This window comes from Sapajus apella, unplaced genomic scaffold (genome assembly GCF_009761245.1).
Source record: "Sapajus apella isolate SASKATOON/1434 unplaced genomic scaffold, GSC_monkey_1.0 scaffold1, whole genome shotgun sequence".
Lineage (NCBI taxonomy): Eukaryota > Metazoa > Chordata > Mammalia > Primates > Cebidae > Sapajus > Sapajus apella.
Genome location: NW_022436941.1, coordinates 72458989 through 72472310, shown reverse-complemented (window position 1 = coordinate 72472310; position 13322 = coordinate 72458989). Strand labels below are relative to the sequence as shown.

The window sequence follows — 13322 nt, the reverse complement described above, 5'->3', positions numbered from 1 at the left end:
TTTCACTATGTTGGCCAGGATGGTCTCAATCTTTGACCTCGTGATCCGCCTGCCTCTGCCTCCCAAAGTGCTAAGAGGAGTGGGTGACATATCTGATGGTAAGACAAAGCTGATGATACATTGCTTCACAGTAGTGGTAAAGCTGGTATTAGAACTGAGGCTTCTTTCCTAAGGCTTTAAAAAATGTCTAGAAGGTGGGCAGACACCTCCACATGATTTCATGTTCAATTAAATTAGACTCACAGAGTCAAAAATAGGGGTCAGTCAAAAACAATTGGCACCCTTTCTGACTGCCATATATAACAAACAGCTGAAGGCACATATTTTTGGCTGAATACCATCCTAAAAATAGGGCATACCATCTTGGTTTAAAAAAAAAACCTCTCAATTTTCTTTCTGGCCCTTAAAAGTTTTATGCTGCCTTTGATTAGAAAAGAAACATCTTTTCTTAAATGACTACGTTTATCTGTTTGCTACAGAGCAATCATAACTACCATTCTCCTTAGATAATCAATCAACTTTATCTTCACAGAGTCTAACCATCAAGGAGAACAAAAAAGACCTTAATATTAAATGGACTGATTGTAATGTTCTCCAACTGTGCATGACCTGCTCCTCTCTCTGCCACCTGGAAAGACATCATCTAGCCAGACTGTAAGCAGATTTAGAGCAAATGCCCAATTTTTATCTCTACCTCCTAAAAGCATATTCACAGGGAAGTGCTTCCTGAAATTAATAGATGTGTCCGCTTTATAGGAGAAGCAGTTTCAAGATGGGAAATTTAAACTGTACTGTTAAATTTATTAAGTTCTTCCAAATGCACTTCATTGCAGTAATTAAGACTTTAGGGCTGGGAGGGGTGACTCACGCCTGTAATCCCAGTACTTTGGGAGGCCAAGGCGAGTAGATCGCTTGAGCCCAGAGTTCGAGACCAGCCTGGGCAACATAGTGAAACCCTGTCTCTATAAAACGTGAAAAACTTAGCCAGCCATGGTGGTGTGCTCCTGTAGTCCCAGCTACTTGGGAAGCTGAGGTGGGAGGATCGCTTGAGCCCAGCAGGTGGAGGTTGCAGTGAGCCGAGATCATGCCACTACACTCCAGCCTGGGTGACAGAGCCAGACAAAGTCTTAAAAATAAATAAATAAACAAATAATAGTCTTTAGGCCACAGGGACACCAGATTCACTGAACCGCCACAAGCCCATCTGCAGAATTCTACCTTGTTATGGTTGTACTGAATTTAAACTTAATAATACATAAACATGAAGAACAAAGATGGTGTCAGGGAAACACACAATGCTATCACCCATATCCTGTTCAACTTTGCAGATTCCTGAATGCAATATTTAAAGTTAATGTAAAACACAGGTGAAATGCTCTCATTTCAAGTTCCAAATTAGGTGCTGGTCAGATGTCACTAGCGGTATAATTATTAGACTTCTACATGGTGCTATTACAATGACTCAGGTATTTTCATATATTATTTCTAAATTGGATGCTTTCCTATTAGGAAATGGAAACAACAAGATCTTCAGAGTAAGAACCAGGATTTAAATCTCAGCTTTGTCACATATCAGCTGTTTATGTTATGCTATTTGACTTCATTTTATTTTTCTTTTTTATTTTTTTTTTTGAGACAGGGTCTCCCTTGTGGCCCAGGCTGGAGTACAGTGGTGCGATCTCAGCTCACTGCAGTCTCTGCCTCCCGGGTTCAAAACATAGCAGGACATAACATCTTGGTTTAAAAAAAACTGGAGGAGGCCTGTCTCAGCCTCCCGAGTAGCTGGGACTATAGGCAAGTGCCACCATGCCTGGCTACTTTTAGTATTTTTAGTAGAGACAGGGTTTTCCATGTTGCCCAGCCTGGTCTCGAACTCCTGACCCTAAATGATCTACTCACTTCTGCCTCCCAAAGTGCTGGGATTACGGGCATGAGCCACAAAGCCTGGCCCTGGTTTCATTTTCTCACTTATTAAATGGGGGTAATACTAACATAACAGTTGCTGTGAAGAAAAAATTGCCATAATATGAACAGCATACTTCTGATATATAGTATTTGTTCAACAAATTAATCCTCTTAATTTGTTATTAATGAAAACAAAACAAGCTTCAGAAAATGGAAATATGATAATCTTATAGTTAGGCCTGTCTCGAAAGATCAAGAAAATATTCTGATCTTGTTACAATAAATCATCAAGTTGGGCTTACAGCTATTTTAGTCTTCATTTATAATTATAATATAAATGCACATAAAGAGCAGATGCCTACCTTCCAAACTTTCTTGTTCATCTGAGGTGTAAGTATCCATCTGACTTTGTTCCCGTAAGAAACGAATAACTGCATAAACCAGGTGCTTGACAGATGACATTTTAGAAGCTTAAACACTTTTCCTTGATAAGAAAAATGAAAACACTGAACTAAGTTAATTTTAAGGAATCAGTCAGGGAAGTCATAAATTACAAAGATTGTATGGGTTATAAACTGCATTAAAGGTAAAAAACAAAACACAAAACTGTATGACCTCTCATCTTTTCTCTTTTTAAAGAGTCAGGAGAACACGAAGTACTGTGAAGGTAATTTATTACATATTTTCATTAATACCCAGTGGTATACAAGTATGTTAAATCTTACAATAAGTAAAAATGTCTTCAAAACATGTACAGAATAAGCTTAGACTGTCACTGTATGTCTCACCATACAGAAATCCCCTAAAGGCCTCGGTACTAAGTTGAGAAGCATTTCATACGGTTGACTAGAAGCTGATCTACACCAAGCATCTTCCTCTATTTCCTGGGATCTAAAAAATGTATTAATAATGTACACTCTACCTACTTTATTAGGTTGAGAGTTATTTGATGAGGAAATACATTTGCAAAAGGTTGTTCAACTGGTGAGTGTCGTTCTTAATAAAAATGGCATTTCTATTCAATCAGCAGACATGTCAGGAAATCGCTGCCCAAGTCGATGGATACTACAAGCCAGCCGGCGCTCCCTGCAGAGGCTGTGCTCTCGTGGACAGTCTGGAAGCTCCCGGTCATGTTCATTCACATGGAATACTATCGCATCCAAACAGTGGCGCAGGGCCAGCCGGCATTCATGGCTTATTTCCACTAAATGGCATCATCCATCTGCTCCCCAGGTTCCCTAATTCAAAGCCAGGGTGTGGTACCCGCCGCTATAATGTTTATTATTTGTGTGCTTATTTTAAAAGCGATGTCAGCCTCTAGGCCACGGGGTCACAAGCACTAAATAAGGCCCCTGGGCAGAAGGTGAAAACAGAATGGGGGGTAAAAGGGGTGCGAAGAGGGAAAGAGATGCCCAGCCTCGTCCAGGCTTCTCCCACTTCCTCTCCCCAGAGCGCATCGAGCTCCCCCTCCATCTCGTCCTCCCTCGGGTACCCAGCCTCGCCTCGCCCCTGCCCGGAGTGCAGCGGGAGCCGGTACGGGCCTCGGTCCGGGACAGCGGGAGGCGCACCCTTGCCAGAGAAGCCCCCTTACCAAGCAGAAGGATTTGAGATGACGGCTGCGGCCCCGTGGGGTTCCGTATACCGGCCCGCCTGACCCCCGGTCCTCGGGGCTGGAGCCCGGCTCGGGAACGCAGCACTAGCGGCGGCGCGCAAACTTCCCCGGCCCCCAAGCCGCCCCCAGAGCCCACCCGGCTGTGCGTTAGCTCCGGCGGCGGGGTCTGGCCAGCACCGCCCCTGGGGCGGGGCCGGACGCGTGGGCCGGGGCGGGGCGCGGCGCGGGGCGTGGCCGGTGGCCGCCGGCGTGGGGCTGCCGCACGTGGGAGGGCGCTGGCCGAGCCGCCACCGCCGCTGTGGCCTCTGCAGCTAGGCCGACTCGTGACTCCCGGGCGCCCCGGCGCTGCCGCCCGCCTCCCAGCCCTGCGCCGAAGGACCACGCGCCCGCCGCCGCCAGCCTCTCGGCGCTCCCATGATCGCCCCGTGCCTTTTGGCTGTGCGAAGCCTCCGCAGGTACCTCCAGTGCGCGGGTTAACCTGGGCCGCGGGCAGGGAGGGGTCCTCCGCCGGGCGGTGCTGGGCGCCCCGACCCAGCCCTTCCCGGCCGCGCCGCTCGGACGCTCCTGGGACACACCCTCCCCTCAGCTTGCAAGGTGGACCCCGGGGGGACACCTGGCGCGGCCACCTGGGGCCACCTTTCCCGCCTCCGCTCCCTCGGGAGGGCGTCCATTCCCCTTTGTTTGGGACTGCCTCAGCCGCAGTCAGCGAGGCTGGTCACAGACGCGGCCCAAAATGAATGCGGATAGTCTGGCTAAGAAAATCATTTCATGTTTGCCCTCCATGCTGAACTGCAGACCTGTCATTAAAAGTGCCGCAGCTGTGGACTCAGAACAATTTCGTTTGCCCCTCGCGCCCATCATTAGCATTCCAATCGTTTACATCCACCCCACAGGAAACCTCTTTGGTTTTGTTGCTTATTTCCGTCCATGCTCTCTAACTTCCTTTTTATTTTCCTCCTCCCCACAAAACAAACATTCCGCCTCTTGCCGGGGCAAAATGACTTGGCCCAAAATAGAGAAAATGATTGCTTGGACACGGCTTTGGGCAGCCTGAGCTGCTGCTTTGGATTGCTTCCTAACCCTCTAACCACACCCCGCTGCAAGAGACCAGTAGCAAGATGGTGAGGGTATTAAATTCTTTGCACGGATGTGCTGGATTTTGGAAACAATGCCGCCGCTATCCCCGTTTCCAAATCTGCCCAGAACTGTAAATCCAAATGAAGATTCAACAGAAAAAAGGAAATGTGCGCTTCTTGTTAGCGATCAACAAAACTACTTTCTAACATGTCAGCATCTGAGCTTTCTATAGTTCACTCTTGCTCATTACCACTCATCTATGTGGGAGCTTTGTGTTGCTCAGTGCATAGAGTTAGGGAGCAGGCAGGCGACAGTTGTAATTACAAAGAGTTAATGTGATGATTTGTGACCATATTTCAGCCTGTCGTTTTTTGCTAGTCTCCAGGCTGCAAGGGATATTGCTGTCAAATGAAGCTATACCAAGAAATGAAGATCTTCACATAATGCAGGTGTGAGAAGAGGGAATAAATCTTTATATAAGACCAATTCTCAAACTTTTTAGTCTCAGGACCCTTTACGTCTCAAAAGTTACCGAGGACCTAAGAGCTTCTGGCTGTATGGTGTATCTGTCCATATTTACCATATTAGACATTAAAGCTGGAAAAATTTTAAAGTAGTTGCTAATTTACAAAACAGTAATAAATGGGCTACATGTATAAATAATGCTTTTAATGAAAAATAATTGTTTTCGAAACCCTACCCCCCCATCAGTGAGAAGAGTACAATTGTGGGATTTTTTTTTCTTTTTAAAATTGTGGTAAGGTATAACAAAACTTACCATTTTAATAATTTTTAAGTGTACAATTCAGAGGTACAGCCAACACCACTGTCCATCTCCAGAACTTTGTCATCATCCCAAACTGAAACCCTGTACCTGTTACACAATAACTGCTCATTACCTCCTCTCCCAAGCCCTGGTTAACCATTATTTTTTCTCTATGAATTTGACTATTTCAGGTCCCTTATATAAGTGGAATTATACAACATTTGTCCTTTTGCGTCTGGTTTATTTAGTATAGTATTTTTAAGGTTTGTTCGTGTTGAAGCATGTGTCAGGATTTCCTTTTTAAAACTGAATAATATTTCATTTATGTATATACCACATTTTGTTTAATTTGTCAGTGGGCATTTGGGCTGCTTCCACTTTTTAACTATTGTGAATACTGCTACTATGATTATTAATGTGCACATATCTGTTTGAATCCCTGCTTTTAAATTCTTTGTGATACTGTATATACCTAGAAGTGAAAATTGCTGAGTCATAGGATAGTATTACGTTTAGTTTTTGAAACCATACTGTTTTCTTCAGTGGCTGTGCCAGTTTTACATTCCCGTTGACAATACACAAGGATTCCAATATCTCCACATGCTCATCAGCAATTATTTCTTGGTTTTGATAACAGTCATCCTAGGAGTGGCATTGTTTTGCATTTTTACAAAACTAATGTGTTACATAATAGAAGGTAACTGGATTCTTACATCTGCTTCTCCATTTAATATGCTGCACTGTTTCATTTTTTTTTTTTTTCATTGCATTTTAGGTTTTGGGGTACATGTGAAGAACATGCAAGGTTGTTGCATAGGTACACACATGGCAGTGTGATTTGCTGCCTTCCTCCCCTTCACCTATACTGGCATTTCCCCCCATGCTATCTCTCCCCACCTCCCCACCCCCACGTCCCTTCCCCATTTCCCCCCAGCAGACCCCAGTGTGTAGTGCTCCCCTCCCTGTGTCCATGTGTTCTCATTGTTCAACACCCGCCTATGAGTGAGAAGATGCGGTGTTTGATTTTCTGCTCTTGTGTCAGTTTGCTGAGAATGATGGTTTCCAGGTTCATCCATGTCCCTACAAAGGACCCGAACTCATCATTTTTGATGGCTGCATAATATTCCATGGTGTATATGTACCACATTTTCTCTGTCCAGTCTATCATCAATGGGCATTTTCATTTTGGTTTAAGAATATGAAGAAAATCCCACCTCACAATCATATGAACTTGGAAAGAAGAAAATTTTAATAGCTTTTTAAAGATAATCATGGATATTCTTTGATATCACATTAAAGTTTGACAAATGGTAGCTTAAGGGTTAGTTACAAAATAGAATCTGAAACTATATCAGTACTTTTTTCACACTGTTAGATTAATACCCATTGGTGTACCTTACACTTTGAATGGATTTTTTATCCGTGCCTGATTTTTTAAATATTAAGCATAAGTCCTTTGGAAATTTTAGTGGTCCACTGTTACACAGTTCTTCCTCATGCTGACATATTTCATTACACAGTATCAAACAATCACTTTCCTTAATGTCTTTCCATTTCATCAGAAACTTCTTCAAGTATTGAGAAGCTATCAAGTTCACAGTGGCAGATAGGATTTTCCAAAATTCTAGTTTTCACTTGAAAGCTAGAATTTTATCATTGGCAACACAAACTGTCAGTTGTTTTACTTGAAATGACAATCTCACTTTGTTACATTTTTGACAGAATTTCTGCCACATACTTAAGTCTGAATAACCCGGGGTTTGTCTGTCATTAGTTTTTTTCTGGCAAAAATGGTGTTCTATGAAAAAAAGTGATTTCACCTCAAGGTTCAATCAGTTGCACAAGTGCTTTTGATGTGGGCAACCAAATCCTCTGGACAACTCATGCTCAAGTACATAGCAGAAATGCTTTGTGTGTTCTTGGGCACATAAAAGTCAAGGGTAGAGATTTAATAAAATCCATACTTTTTACCATTTCATTACAGATATTCTAAAATGAAATTGACATTATTTTTGGCTTGAGTACATGGCAATGAAAAATACAGCTACTAGCACAGTTTGGTACTATTGCCTCAATTTGTGCTAAAGTACCAACAATGTTATCCACCGTCGCTTTTCACCATCAGTGCAAATGTTCACAAAGTAAAAAGGATAATGTCTTAGTATTATTATGAAAGATTTTTTTTTTGATTGATTTTTATTGAGACGGAGTTTCACTCATGTTACCCAGGCTGGAGTGCAATGGCGCGATCTCGGCTCACCACAACCTCCGCCTCCTGGGTTCAGGCAATTCTCCTGCCTCAGCCTCCTGAGTCACTGGGATTACAGGCACGCACCACCATGCCCAGCTAATTTTTTGTATTTTTAGTAGAGACGGGGTTTCACCATGTTGACCAGGATGGTCTCGATCTCTTGACCTCGTGATCCACCCGCCTCGGCCTCCCAAAGTGCTGGGATTACAGGCTTGAGCCACCGCGCCCGGCCTTATTATGAAAGATTTTTAACCTCACAGACTCTTCAAAAGGGTCTCAGTAACCCCTCCCCATACCTCTACCTTTAAGATTTGTGGACTACATTTTGAGAACCGCTGATATGTGGTATTAGAATCTTTGTTTATGCATGGAAGAAAATAAATATACTAATAGCCAAAAAATTATTATCTTGTTAGAAGCTACCATAAATATATTATCTATTTTGTTACATAAGAGTATATCTTGCAGTTAATCATCATATACAGTAGTCCTTAACCCAGGGCTTCCGTGACTTAATCCCAGAATCTGCTCTGTTTTAAAATCAGTATCTCTAAAAGAGTTCATATTAGACAACATGGAGGACCCTCTGTTTTTCCTGTTTCCTCTGACACTTAGTAATTTCTTTTAGTGTTATGGGAGTAACTAGGCTTTTGCCATAGTTTCCCTTGGGTTTTCTTGTTGGCAGAACTGCTATACCCGCTTCCCAAGCCCAGCTTGGCAGCCAGGATTATTGATGGAGGTGTTCAGCCTATTTCGTGGGAATAAGTGGACTGAGAATCGGGAGTTTGGATTATAGTTGCTGTCCAATTCACTTTGTGATCTTAAAAAAAATTACACCCTTGGACCTCTTTCAAGTTACTTATGTATATATGTATGTATGAATGAATGTATTTATTTTAGAGACAGGGTCTCACTCTGTCATCCAGGCTGAAGTGCAGTGGGGCATGATCATGGCTCACTGCAATCTCAAACTCTGATTTCAAATAATCCTCTCCGCCTTAACCTCCTGAGTAGCTGGCACTGTAGGTGCTCACCACCATGCCCAGCTAATTTTAAAAAATTGTTTGTAGAGATAGGATCTTGCTATGTTGCCGAGGCTGGTCTAGAATTCCTGGCCTCAAGTGATCCTCCCATCTCAGCCTCTAAAAGTGCTGAGATTACAGGTGTGTGCCATTATGCCTGGCCCAGGTTTATTACATTGTAAGATGAAAAAAACTAGTCTAAATAATATCTCAGGCTTAAAAAACAAAAACCAGCAACTATCTTGCCATAGCAAACCAGGAGAATTCCTCTTCCTACCTCAGTCAGATTATACAGCATGTGAGCAAAGCAAAGTCCAATGTATATTATAGAACATGAGGATGAGTGACATGGTCAAATAAACAAGCGAGAAGGTTGACTCAACAATATTTAGCTGAAACAACAGCTATAATAGCCTAGTTTCCTCTTTCAATTAAAAAAGACAGCTTGGTTTGTTTTTTGGTTTTTGTTTTTTTAAGACGGTCTCACTCTGTTGCCCAGGCTGGGATGCAGTGGCACAATCTCAGCCTACTGCAACATCTCTGTCTCCCGGGTTCAAACAATTATCCTGCCTCATGCTCCCAAGTGGCTGGGATTACAGGTGCCCACCACCACGTCTGACTAATTTTTTTTTTTTTTAGTAGAAGTAGGGTTTCACCATGTTGGCCTGGCTGGTCTTAAACTCCTGATCTCAAGTGATCTGCCCACCTCAGCCTCCCAAAGTGCTGGTATTATAAGCCTGGGCCACTACACCTGGCCTAAAACAGAGTTTGGTTTTATTTAAATGATGACAGCAATGCATGTTCATTATTGAAAATTTAGCAAATAATGACAAGCAAAAGAAAATATTAAACATATACATAATCCATACATCCAGAACAGCCAATTATTAACAGCTTTCAAAATTTCTTCTATGAACAGACTTTATTTTTACAAATATGATATTTTTATGCCTTTATAATTTTTAATATAATACATCCTCTGTAATATAAATAGCTGCAATATAATCCTTTTGGGGATGTATACAATTTGATTAATACATACCTTTAGATCCATATTTTTCCCTATGAAAATAGAGATCTTTAGGAAGTACAGTGTGACATGTCATACTTCAGTTTAAAATTTTTCTTTTCACTAAAGAATCAAAACTCTCATATGGTTTAGGAATCCGTATACAGTCTGACCCCTGCGTACCTCTCCCAGCTTCCCCTCTCATTCAGTGAACTCAGTACTTCAGCCAGAGAGTTTATGTCCTTATCTCCTGGCCTTAAATTAACACAAGCTGATCTCTTATTTGGAACATTCTTTTCTTTCCCTCCCACTTCCAGAGCCTAATACTTACTCATTTATCTTAAGAGTTATTATGAAATATACACAAAAATATAATGCATATACATATGTAGATGTGATTAAAAGGATCAAAAATGTATCTATATATAAAATGATATTTCTAGTATGAAAAATATATATATAAAATGATATTTCTAGTACCTTTGAAGTTCCTCCAGTGCCCCTCTCTAACCATATCCCTTTCCTTATACCAGAGATAACCACAATCTTGAAATTTATAATCATTGTCCTCTTTTCTTTATAAATGTTACAAATGTTTATTTCCCTAAACAACGTACGATTTAGTTTTGCATAATGAAACTAGTTTCACATGGCTGTGGTTCATTTTTACTGTTTTAAGATATTTCATTGTGTGACTATTACAAAAATTTCCTATTTATTTTGTCAATGATTATTTGGGTTTCCATTTTCTTGCTATTACAAGCAATATTGCTATGAATATCCTTATAATGTCTCCTGATACATGTGTGAGAGTATGAATTTAAGAGAAAAATTACTAGGTTGTAAGATGTACATTTTCAACTATGCCAAATAATGCCCAGTTCTTTTTCCAAAGTGGTTATACTAATTTACTTCTTCTCTCCATATGGTATTCATGAGTAGCCATTGATCCACTGTCCTCAGCAGTTCTTGGTGTTGTCAGGCCTTTTGCCAGTCCAGTGGTTGTAAAATGGCATTACTTGGCTTTTATATATATTTCAGTGTTTACTACTGACTTTGAACATACTTTCTTGTTTCTTTGCCTTTTGTATTTTATGCCTCTTCATGTCTTTTGCCCATTTTCCTATTGATACTGAATTTAAGCTCTACAGTATTTATATATTCTAGATATTGTTCACTTGTTTTCCAATATTCAAAAAATATGGTTAGGCATGGTGGCTCACGCCTGTAATCTGAACACTTTGGGAGGCTGAGGCAGGAGCATTGCTTGAGCTCAGAAGTTTGACACCAGCCTGGGCAAATAGGGATACCCTGTATCTACAAAACATTTAAAAAATTAGTGGAGTGTAGTGACATTCACCTATGGTCCCAGCTACTTTGGAGGCTGAGGTGGGAGGATTGTTTGAGCCTGGGAGGTTGAAGCTGCAGTGAGCCATGATCATGCCACTGCACTCCAGCCTATGTGACAGAGGAAGACTCTGTCTCCAAAAAATATATGTATATTTAATCTGTATGAGCCATTGAGCTAAACTCTGGAATACAGCTATGGACAAGACAGAAACAACTTCTGTCCTCACGGGTTTTTCCCCTCACTCTAAGGGGGTCAAAAAGTAAACAAACTCTAAAATAGATTGTGAAAAGTACTATCAATATCATCTAGCTTTGTACTGAGGGTGAAGTTACCAGACCCCTACTAAATTATTTCCTTCTGAATCCTGTATTAATACTTCCATAGTGTAAACATTATTATTAATAGTGTTTGTCTTCATCACTAGATGACAAGTGTTCTGAAATCAGCAGCCAATTTTTTTGTTATTCATTTCTGTACCTCCACTACTTAACATGGTCATTACATAATGGATGCTAAATAAATATATTCATTGAATGGATGAATGAAAATATGTCATTATTAATAACAACTGAAAATTCAGTGTTCACTACTGGTATCTAGGGAGTATAGGCCTAGGTTTATTATTTTGATAGTGACAATTATAGGTATAACTTTCCGTAGAAAGTAGATATTTCAAGCCCTATATGAAGTAGCTGGTTGCAATTTTTTTCATGCAAAAAACCATTTCCCTATGTCTACATGTTAGGTAAGCCAATTTAGATCTAGTTGTTTTATACCAAAGTTATTTACAGAAGAAAAATAGACCTAGTTGTATTATCAAAAAATTACAGAATTGGCTGGGCACAGTGGTTTACCCCTGTAATCTCAGCACTTTGGGAGGCTGAAACAGGTGGATCACTTGAGTGCAGGAGCCCGAGATCAGCTTGGGCAGCATGGCAAAGCCCTCTCTTTACAAAAAATACAAAAAAACATGCTACCATGTAGGCGTGGTAGCATGCGCCTGTAGTCCTAGCTACTTGGGAGGCTGAAGTAGAATTGCTTCAGCCCTGGAGGTCAAGACTACACTGAGCTATGTTCATGCCACTGTATTCCAGCCTGTTTGACAGAGCAAGACTCTGTCTCAAAAAAAAAAAAAAAAAAGAAGCCAGAATTACAGAGTTGAGTAATTTGTGAGATAAACTAACTGTCAGGGCTATACTTAACCAGCAAATACACAAGAATGTTGAGTATATATTACAGTATGAGGTAAAGGAGAAGCCATATATTAAAAGGCATTAGCCAGGCATGGTGGCTCACACCTGTAATCCCAACACTAGGAAGCTGAGACAGGAGGATTGCTTGAACCCAGGAGTTCAAGACCAGCCTGGGCAACAAAGTGAGACTCCCATCTCTACCAACAAACAAACAAGCAACAAAATTAGCCAGGCATGGTGGCATGCACCTGTGGTCCAGCCTGGGCAACAGAATGAGACCATATCTTTAAAAAAGAAAAATAACAAATAAAACACAGGGCATGCCTTTTAATATTTCATTGTCATGACTGGGAACATTCAGTCACTTGGTAGGTCTGGAGAGTAATACTCTTATTAATTCATATGCTGGGAGCAAAGCTCTTCTGATAAGTTGGCCTGGATATGAAAAAATCAACGGAGGTGCTAATCTCTGAAATACTGGGTCAGAAGCAGCCAAGCTGGAAGAACAGAAGGCAAGCTTCCCTTGGGTGAGCCTGGTATCAGCTCATGACACAGAAGTCAGACTCTGGACATGGATGACTTGGGAGTTACTTGGAACTGGGGAGTACAGTCACTGGACAGGGCATACTTCTTGGTCAGACCAAGAAAGAAATGATAATGCAGCTTTCCCTACCTGGTGGATAAAGTACCCAGCAGAATCCAAAGAAGCCATGATCGCAAATTCATATCCTGGAATGCATTTCATGCCTGCTATAAAAATCTAGCACTCTGTGCCATAAGTACTATGCTCTCCTAACTGCATGGAAGTAGCTGAAGGGAAGTAAAAACATGAAAAAGTTTCTTAGAATGACAAAAGGGGCCCAAAGATACTCAGTAAGTTGTATAACTGCTCATCAAAAATGCTTTTAGTGAACTGAAAAGTGTAAAGTTATAGAAATGGTGTGTAGTGGAATACAGCTGATTGAAACCATATAAGGAGCTTATATATAAGCTTCAAATCATCATTTACTCATGCCATAAATAATAACTGAGTACTATATGCAGGAGACTATGCTAAATATTACAAAGACAGGTATATAAAGAAAATTTAGATTCTGTTTGCAAGGCACTTAGGTTGGTATTATTTGCTGACATTT

General features: G+C 41.1%; 2 protein-coding genes across 5 annotated transcripts in view; one reads left to right on the top strand and one right to left on the bottom strand.

Annotated features, from left to right (window-relative positions):
- The window catches only part of SGTB (small glutamine rich tetratricopeptide repeat containing beta), a 50892-nt gene extending 47167 nt beyond the window's left edge, over positions 1 to 3725 (bottom strand). The window contains exons 1-2 of one of the 2 annotated variants that reach the window (XM_032279530.1): positions 3497 to 3725; positions 2268 to 2389 (exon numbers count right to left, since the gene is read on the bottom strand). In XM_032279530.1, coding sequence (XP_032135421.1) covers positions 2268 to 2367 — 100 coding nt within the window. In that variant the 5' untranslated portion in view covers positions 2368 to 2389; positions 3497 to 3725. The remainder of the gene's footprint in view (positions 1 to 2267; positions 2390 to 3496) is intronic. The other variant, XM_032279521.1, reaches the window with a different exon arrangement.
- A 27-nt stretch (positions 3726 to 3752) lies between these two features.
- NLN (neurolysin) overlaps positions 3753 to 13322 on the top strand; it is a 105802-nt gene continuing 96232 nt past the window's right edge. For 2 of the 3 annotated variants that reach the window (XM_032279498.1, XM_032279488.1), the window contains exon 1: positions 3753 to 3972. In XM_032279498.1, coding sequence (XP_032135389.1) covers positions 3932 to 3972 — 41 coding nt within the window. In that variant the 5' untranslated portion in view covers positions 3753 to 3931. The remainder of the gene's footprint in view (positions 3973 to 13322) is intronic. The other variant, XM_032279506.1, reaches the window with a different exon arrangement.